Genomic DNA, 9,802 nt, shown 5'->3' with positions numbered 1-9,802 from the left:
TACGTATCACGTTTTAACGACATACGTATCACGTTATAACGAGATACTATCACGTTTTAACGAGATACATAACACGTTTTAACGAGATACGTATCACGTTTTAACGAGATACGTATCACGTTATAACGAGATACTATCACGTTTTAACGAGATACGTATCACGTTATAACGAGATACGTATCATGTTTTAACGAGATAACTATCACGTTTTAACGAGATACTATCACGTTTTAACAAGATACGTATCACGTTATAACGTGATAGCGCTCGAATTTTTTTTTTTCCTGCGTGATAGCAATGTGCTTCCGTAGTAATGTCACCAAGAACAACAGAGTAGTATTTTTCTAAGTAATTCTATTGCTATCAAGCCCACACATTTTTTAGTAACACATTTGCTGTCAAGAACACATGTAGCCAGCTTCTCGTTAACTCAGAGTTGTGTGTGAGTCACAGGAACACTTACATTTAGTGTGGCTGTAAACTCACTCACTAAATCTCCTCAGAGACACAAGTAATTGCTCCAAATTGACCTGTTCCGCAGCCAGGTGACCTGCAGGGATGTCTATACTAATGATTTTTCACACAGGGTCCAACGCTTCCAGCTGAACATGTGATTGAAGTTTGTAAGAAGGTGGTCCTGGAGCAGATGTCCACCTTTGCCAACTCAGTAAAGAGGACGTGTGCTGCAGTTTGTCCTCTCTACGGGGACGTTCCCATGGGTGCCCCTGGTCCCCCCGGACAGAAAGGACCCGCGGGGCCTCCTGTAAGTTTTGCTGTTGTTGATGAAGCATCATGCTGAACTCCTGCAGAACCTTTGGCATCAGAGCTTTGTCTTAGTGTTATACATGCATGCATTGCTCACTTTTGACTTTTGCTCTTCCGACTGAGCCACATGCAGCATTGCAAGGGTCTGGACTGGACTGGGAAGGCTAAAGTATTTGGCAGAAAAACTCGGAATAAAAACATTGCAATTTTCCACGTCTCCATGAGGACAGATAAGGAGTCACAGACAAGACAAGACACTTGGTCTGTGTTGAGTGGTTCTTGGCTGTCTTTCAATTGGACAGCCTTCCTCACATTATACAATGGAGAATCAATTCATGTTCCACGGCTCTTCACTGCAGGAATTTTAATGCTGAAAAATATTTTTGAAGCCGTGACTCCATTGAATTGTTCAATATTTATTATTATGCTGAGTAACCTTGATGTTTGGCTGGTCATTGGCCAAAATGCACAGCTCTTAAGTTTTTTAAAGAAATGTATTTACACTGAGGATACACATAGAATATTTTTGTGTCATATAGTGTAACTAACAGTTTGTTTTGTGATGGTGCTGCCAGGGTGACCCTGGTACTGATGGTGTTGCTGGGGAAACGGGCCTACCAGGATTCTATGGAGAAGGTGGTGAGCCAGGCCGACAAGGAGAATCAGGTATTAAAATCATGTTTTAGGAATCCAATTTGTTCACAGCAAAAACTGTAAAACACTGTTTTCAATGCAGTAAATCTCAGTTTCAGACAGAATGGTGGAAAAAATTATTTTTTTTTTAGCACCAAGTAGAGGAAAACAAGCTTTAGGTGCACTATGAATGCACAGTACTGTCACTATATCCTATATCACATGGATAATTTTCAAATGGAGCAATAAGTATTTTATAAATAAACACTCGTGGGTCACTTTATAAGGTGTACATGTTTACATACATGTACACCTTATACATGTATATAATTAGCTGAGATGGAAAGTTCATCTCAGCTAATTATGTCACAGCAACTCAGTTTAATGTGTCACCCTTGGTTGAAGCATTTGGGTTTATCCAGAAACTGATTTGTGGTGAATGGCCTGTACTTGTATAGTGCTTTATCTAGTCCAGAGGACCCCAAAGCACTTTACATTACATCACCCATTCATGCACACATTCACACATTGATGGTGGTAAGCTACTACATTGCAGCCACAGCTGCCAAGAAGCGAGGCTGCCATGCACCGGAGCCACCAGGTTCTCTCACCGCAAGGTGGGCAAAGTATCTTTCCCAAAGACTGACTGACACAGACAGAGCACGGCTGATCATCTACAGGGCCTGTCATGCACAACCCCTGATCAGAAAAAATAGCAAATACCCAGTAAGCAGCAATTAATACCTTTTTGAGCTCAAAGAATACCATGCAACAATTTGCACATTGGAGGTGTGTGCAGTTTTCTCCACCAGTTAGAAGGAGAACTTAGTATTTAGCCAACATGTATCTTTGTGTAAGGGGCCTTATCATGACACTGTATTTAATTGACTATTTGCTTCATGGCAAGAGAGCCAAAGCAAAGACGGAGTAGAATATCTACAACGTCAGTGTTTCCTTGAGAATTTCAATAAATTTCTTGAGGCTTTGGGGTCCCATCACTGTTTCTCCTTTAAATATTCTGATCTACACTTGTACATGTGTGGGTCACCTATTATAAACAATTTTTTTGATGCTGCTATCTAGGCTAGGCTTCTCTAGACCCCTTACATAAGGCGACCATGAAATGCACCATGATGTGTATAAGGTGAACTACCACACCATCTCCACAGAAATATTCTTTATGAACTCAGGTCACATAAAGGCATCAGGGACCCTGTGAAGACCGTGTTTGTTCAGTATGAAAATCTGTGAAAAGCAATTCAGCCAATGTCAGTTCCTCACCTTGTTCATAATATGAGACAAAAATGTGAATCTGGTTGAAACATGGACATTAAGATGTTGTTGCTTTTGTGTTTTTCAGGAGAGGTACAGGGAGAAAGTCATGAAAGAAAAAAATGTTTAATGAAAATCTACTACTAGCGTTTACTGGTGATTTGAAATGTGATTTAAATACCCGCAGATGCTTCTCAGTGGTGAAGTTCCAGCTGCAGATAATATATTTCAAAGTATGTTTTCACAAGGATTTTAGGTTCTCATGCAAGCTGTCGAAATAACAAAGTATTCCCAAACTGTTCCAAGACGTGTATCTGACAGTGATCGCTGGAACATGCTTTCTTTCATTATCATGAATGATGCTGACACCTGCGTTTGCAGTTGGCTACTGCGAAAAGATTAATCGTTTTGGATGAATTGCAGGTGACAGAGGAGAGCATGGTGATAAAGGAGTCAAAGGTTATGGCATTCCTGGCTTCACCGGCGATCAGGGACCAAAGGGTAATTTGATCGTTTAATAAGTGTTGGTTGATTATTTAGCTATAAAGAAGAAATATTAAATCATTCCCAGATTTGGGCTTGTTGTAATTTTCAGACTGTGTTTTACTGATCCTTGGCTTTAAGTTCCAGGGAAACCATGTGGAGGTTTTTCGCAGAAGTGTTGTTACATCACAATGTGTTGTTTGCCAAAACAGAAATAGTATTTCTGTGGAAGTTTTCTTTTCCTGGAATCTGTAGAAAGAACATTTCTGTTCAGCTAAACGAACATTTCTGCCCCAATTCACAGGTCAGCGTGGGCGTCCCGGCAGAGCCTTTAATGGTCAGCCTGGAAAACCGGGTGAAAGGGGACATGCAGGCCGGCCGGGGCTCAGGGGCCACCCAGGTCTCAGGGGCCCCCCAGGCGTCTGTGTGACCTCTGGATGTGCTGAGCAGAACTCACTGCTCAGTGGGACACGCCAGCCAGCACCACAGAGGCTGAGAAATCGCTCCTAAAAGGAAAAGAGTCTAACTAGGAGGATAAACTTTTATCAAAGTCTTCTCTTGTTGGGCTGTTTAAAACATTTTAATGTAAATATTCTAAATAAACCTTTGCTGTAGTCTTGAAACAAATGTCTCCAGAGGAAACATTCAGAGGAACAAAATATGATTGTTTGAAGAAATAACTTTATTTTGGAGTTTTATATAAAATGATTTACTCACCTCTTACTGGTCTTTAATCATCTAGGTTTTTTCAAATTTAAAAATAATGATAATTGAATCAATGCCATGGTGTGTCATAACAAGGGCAAACACTAAATCCTGTTGGGAGATGTGAAAAATGTATACACATATTACTCCATGATGTTTGACTCTCAAGTGAATAAATAATTATAAATAGATAAACAGCTTATAGTGCTGTTTGACATATTTTCCACACATATTTGACAGAGCTTTGATAGCTTATTAAACAAAAAGGCCATTTTGTCGGAAGGCTAGGCTTTGCAGTAGCACTTCAGTGAAAGTGATAAAATGAATGAATGAAATCATCAACCTTCTTGTATTTCCAGTTCAATTCAGTTAAGTTAAACTCTGTTCATTTATTTTTATTTTCTTTTCAGTTTACAGCAAATGTCATTTCACTCTTAAATCAACTTCTTCAAGCTCTCACTCAGCAGTAAGCAGGCTCACTTTGAGCTAAAACATTGTGTCTCTTTTCTTCATGAACTATCTAAAACACTTACCTCCAAATAGAGACATCAGGATGAGCTGCACTCTGGTTCCTCGTGTAAAAAACAACATTGTTAAGCTCAGGGTTTATTACTGTCTAATTAAGACTTGCCTTAACTTTTACCAAATGAGGAAGGCAATAAAATGTTCATGATGTCTTCAGACGTAATCTTTAGAATTAAAGCAGTAGTAATGTTTTTGTACCATGACCACAGATGGTAACAAAGCTATTTGATGAAAAAAAAAAAAAAGAAACAAAACAATGCATGGTGGTTTTTCATTCGCTCCAGTGACTTTATGAGTGAAGTGAGGCAACTTCTGACTAATGACGATAATACACATATTTAAAGCTGCAATATGTAACTTCTACAAAAAATATTTTTTTGCATATTTGTTGAAAGTATCACAATGTCACCCCAATATGAGATAATCTATGAAAAAAATTAGCTCCTCTACCTTCTGCCACTGCCCCCGGTGTTAACTACAAGCAACTAATCAGTGGGGCAGTTTTAACAAATACATAAAAACACATGTTTTTTTTTAAATAAAAATTACATACTGTAGCTTTGAGTTCCTTTTATTCCTTGGCATTGACATGCACATAGAGTGGCTGAATTGGGTTCAAATACAGGGACCAACCAGTGGAACTTGACTGGATTTGTCAGTGGATGTCCTTTTCAATGCTGTTTCAATTTTTCCATCATTATCAAAAATATATTTACTCATTAAAAAAATACTTTCACGATGAGCTCTAGTCCCAAATGTGTTATTTGGGAGCTATATTAAATGCAGACAGTTATCCTCCTATCCTTTTGTTACTGCTGCATCATGTGTGCCTTCCTTGCAGCCCTCGTTTATTCAACCAAAGTATCCACCTCTGTCATGGAAACTATGACTAATTCATAATCCTGAATTTGCTTTCTGGGCTCAGCAGCTTGCTTCAGACCTGCTCACAATTTATTTCTGTGGCGGACCAGAAGAGCTCATGGTGAACATGACTTGATTCATACAAGTTGAATAAAATGTCCCCGTACAGTTGAGCCTCAAAGTAATAGTGTTAAATCAAAAGTTATTTGAGGTCTCATGTCGTCCACCAGACAGTTATTTCAACATTTAAGAGTGGCTGCCAGACCTTGTTCATGTAACTTTGGTTTTGATGACGTGAACGTGAGAGCGTTTTTGAGGCTGTTACTGTAACTGCGACTGTAGATTTGTCTGTTTATACTAACACAAACTGCACCGCATCAACCAAGTAAACATACAGGCAAAGCATGACTTTAGCAGGTAGATCCATAACAATCTGTCACTGATTTAATTTACAATTAAACATAATGCATTATGCACAAGTTATATGTATGTTATATGTATGTTTTAGCCATTTGTTTAATTTATATTTATTTCTAGTTAAGTTGTTTTTCAAGAAGACCACACACACATGATAATAAAGTCAAGTTTGCGGAGTTCAGTTTTAGCTGAAACATTTGATCTGCTGATGATCATGAGGAAAGTAGATGGAAAAACAAGAATTGGAGTTAAATTACTTTTACGTGATTCTGTTTAAAGGTTTTGATGAAGGTATTTTGAAGCTTAAAGGCAATGCCTATCTGCGGATCGTCACTGCTTCAAGGCTGCTCAAATGCATTCTTCGTGCATAAGGTTAAAATTCTGGGGCCATCAGTTGTAAGGACTTTAGATGATTCAATTTAACATTCTATGTGCTGATCATCAGAGGGCGACACTCTTCCAATCTCTAAAATCTCACTACATTGCCTTCTGAGTCTGAAACAGTTAGGTGAGGTATGGTGCCTTGCAAAAGTCTTTATTTATGAAGTAATGCATTATTGAGTTGCATTACGCAACACTGTTAAAGTTCCAGGTGCTTAATATAAAGAAATCAAAGCTTTATTAAATCAAATCAAAACATCTTCCATCTTTAATGCAAAGGGATCTCGTACAGTTTAACCAATAAACATACAGATATGTCACAAGGAAATATATGAAAAAAAAGTATTAACTTCATTGCAAGTCTGCATACCCTAAGTGAAAACTGTTGAAGCACATTTTAATAGGATTTTAGTTTAGCATTCAGTCTTCTCCAGTATGTGTCCTCTCTATGTTCTTCAAATTGTTTAACCTTTGCGGACATTTCTTGTGCAGAGCCAGGGTGAAAACTATGCCACAATTTAGACAAGTGTCATCTTTTTATTACAAAATGTGAAACCTCATCTGTGCAATAATCATGTCTGTTGAGGCATGTCCTTTAGTAAGGAAAATTATATCCAGTCCAGTGATTCAAAGGTTCCGTCCTTCGTCTATTCTGTGTCAAAACTACCAAAGACAGACTATGAACAAACAGCAGCAGACCTACACAAAGTACACATCCAAAAGTCTTCAGCAACAGGAAAAACAGAAGGATGTTACTCTTAAGCAATATTATATCAGTTCTGTCCTCCCACCATGAAATATTGTGGTGGCAATGTCATACTGGAGGAAGGATATTTGGCAACAAGCATCGATCCTCACTCATGGAAAGACAGATGGAGCTAAGTAGAGGGGAAACCCCTGAAGTAGGAATGTTATGGTCAGCAAATCTGCAGTTCCTGTTTTTGCTCCAGACGCTTGTTTGGTGATTATGCCCCTGGTATGGGTTGCCACTGACAAATAATTGGTTTTCAGATATAAGGATTTAACCAAGAGGTTTCCATCTAAAAGAATGCAAGCTGAATTTATTTTTGTTTTAACTCAGAATACACTGTTTCTTTGCAAAAATAGGATATTATACCATAAGACACAACGGTATATCAATGCAATTTCACACATGCTCATATGTTAGAAGGGCCTAGTCGAAGTTCAGACCTAATTCCAATGCAGACCTAAAACTACTTTTGAAAAAAAAAAATCAATCATCATATGACTGATTAAGTGATCAATTTCATGAATATATACATTACTTCCATATACAAACAATCAACATTGATATTGTTTCTAAATTAATATTAACTTGTTTTCTTTGCGTCACTTGGGGTCTGAAAGCACTGTATCTTATTTGTTATTTGACCATTTTTCATTTTCTGCAAATAAATAGAAACATTTTGCTTGGAATTTCAGATGTGTTGTCAGTAGTTCATAGAATAAAAGAACAATGTTCATTTTACTCAAGTATACATCTATGAACAGCAAAATCAGAGAAGCTGATAATTAGCGGTTTTACTAATGTCCCTTCCTTCTTACTAACTGTACTCCATTAAAAGTTTGAGAAGTTCTGCAAGATGGAGAGCACATAAAAAGCCACAAATTCATTTGAAATCATGTCTCTGCTCACATAGTCATTAGAATTGGGTTGCACATGATGTATACAGCTATTTGGTTTCTAGTCTCACTTTAATTTATGTATGTTCTCACAAACTAACATGGTGGCATTAAGTTCCAAACAAATGTCATCTAATTACAGTGGTTTCACTGAAGTATAATTATGATAATGTCGTCTTGCTTATTTCGTTGTCCTCATGTTTCCAGACCTGACCTCAAAAATCATAGTGGCCATCTCAGCGGAAATAAATAGACTGGTTCTCAGCAACGTCGCTTCCTTCGAAACACATGCACCTCCTTCGGAGAAGACAGAAAATTACTCAGCATCGGAAAGTCTGGTGTCTCAAACAGAATGGCCACTCCCAGGGTCCAGGACACCAGCCCAGTATTTGCATTCGAGAGCCGCCAGAGTGTGCTGAGGCTCAGGGTCAACAAGGCCATTGCAATGAAATCCCTGCCATGCTCACACAAAGGGAAAAATGCCTTAGGAATATCAGTATACAAAACAATCTCAATTCATTTCAGAATGCTTGATAAACAAGGTGCAGATCAAGTCAATTGATGATGTTACTTAAACATGCATGTTTGGTCAAAGCAGAGAATTATTAGGATAATTGTTATAATTCTGCTAATACATTGAATTGTTATATTTTTCTCTGAAATTTAGCTGAAAATGACCTGAAAACAATATTTTGGAATAGTAGGCCACCAAATGTTACCTGGGAATCTGGCATCAGGACCTGGAAATTGTCCCTCTGTTACCTTGCCTACTTAAAATTTTATTAAAATTTTAAATTGATAAAAAAAAACAAAAAAAAAAAACAACATTATTATTAGGAGCCGTCTGTCTGCTTCTGTGAACTGTTCTGTCCCCTGTTCTAAATGTGCTTCGCACATCGTAAGATTGCTTGGAGCCTTCCTTTATAACCAGAGTCCAACCATGATAAGACATGTTCAAGAGGATTAAAGTGAAATCTGCCTACTCCACAGATAACAGCTGCAAATCAGCATTGCTAATGTCTTCCAGCTGTTCATGGAAGCCCCTTTCACACCTTGTCCGCTCCTAATTCATCCATTGTAATTTGTTGTTCCCTCCTAATATCTCGTGGAATTGGAGTGATGGAATGTAGAGCAAAGAATAACAGATGCCGTTAAGTTTTCCCAGTATAGCAGAATTAGCCAGTTTGTCAAGTAATTGTTCTGCTCAAGAAATAAAATAAAGAAACTCCCTGTTCTTTAGTTTGCTCTCTGTCCAAACCATCAACTCTTGGAAGAAGATTGTGTTCATTACTGTTATTTTCCTTTTAGGCAAACCAACACGGGCTTTCTTCTTTACTATTTTCATGCTCCCCTTATCAGCTTCTCTTTCCACGCATGATAATTGAGTGTGGCTGTGCGCCAGTAAAAGTCGGGAGTAAAAGGGGGGTCGGAGGGAGGATAGGAAGACATACAGAAACGGAAGACAGAGAGAGCGTCTACAAAGGGCAGGCTCTTATTCAGCTGAGAAACATGTGCGCTTCTTTCCAGGTCCAGTTTCTGCAAGCGCAGGGCTCCGAGCAGTATTGATCACTGGCTGTCAATGAGAGGATTACCAGGATTACACTCAAAGGTTTGGACACTTAATGGTAACACTTGTTTTTCTTTGTGCAATTTGTACTTTTTTAAATTAAAAAAAAAAAAAAAATTTAAGATTTTTTTTTTTTTTTTTTTTTTTTTTACAGTTCTGCAATGCTATTCACGTATTATTATACAACTGTGCAAATGTGATGCAATACATACACTGATGCTTTAGAAAGGGTGCAAGCAAATTATTGGTATGAATTTGATATTTTTTTCTTTTGCTGTGTCTTCTTAAACCTTTCCCAATACTGCAAATATATCTTAAGATTTTGTTTAATGAGTAAGATTCCGGAAAACTTTTGCAACACCTCGACACATATTTAAGATATTACATCTGTCATCACCTCTTGTTCTATCACCATGTGGAGAATGAATGAAATCATCTGAATATTTTTCTGCTATTTCATTTCTTGGACTGAAGACATTTTTTTTTTTTTTTTTTTTTTTTTTTTTTAAAAACTCCAAAAAAATTTTTCCCAAAAAATATTTTACTAAA

At 37.7% G+C, this 9,802-nt stretch overlaps 2 protein-coding genes across 5 annotated transcripts in view; both read left to right on the top strand.

The window, feature by feature from the left end:
* The window catches only part of LOC106964870 (collagen alpha-1(IX) chain), a 39,060-nt gene extending 35,234 nt beyond the window's left edge, over positions 1–3,826 (top strand). The window contains exons 25-28 of the mRNA XM_015060632.1: positions 587–763; positions 1,341–1,431; positions 3,094–3,171; positions 3,458–3,826. Coding sequence (XP_014916118.1) covers positions 587–763; positions 1,341–1,431; positions 3,094–3,171; positions 3,458–3,663 — 552 coding nt within the window. The 3' untranslated portion in view covers positions 3,664–3,826. The remainder of the gene's footprint in view (positions 1–586; positions 764–1,340; positions 1,432–3,093; positions 3,172–3,457) is intronic.
* Positions 3,827–9,119: 5,293 nt separating this feature from the next.
* Positions 9,120–9,802, top strand: part of col21a1 (collagen, type XXI, alpha 1) — a 27,824-nt gene continuing 27,141 nt past the window's right edge. For 2 of the 4 annotated variants that reach the window (XM_015060611.1, XM_015060595.1), the window contains exon 1: positions 9,121–9,295. The gene's annotated coding sequence lies outside the window, so the exon portion shown is untranslated. Of the gene's footprint in view, positions 9,312–9,802 lie in introns of all 4 variants that reach the window. The other 2 variants (XM_015060619.1, XM_015060603.1) reach the window with 2 other exon arrangements.

Source organism: Poecilia latipinna, unplaced genomic scaffold (genome assembly GCF_001443285.1).
Source record: "Poecilia latipinna isolate Pla-1442-1.1 unplaced genomic scaffold, P_latipinna-1.0 Scaffold67, whole genome shotgun sequence".
Lineage (NCBI taxonomy): Eukaryota > Metazoa > Chordata > Actinopteri > Cyprinodontiformes > Poeciliidae > Poecilia > Poecilia latipinna.
The sequence above is the reverse complement of the archived record's forward strand: the minus strand, read 5'-3'. Positions and strand labels throughout refer to the sequence as shown.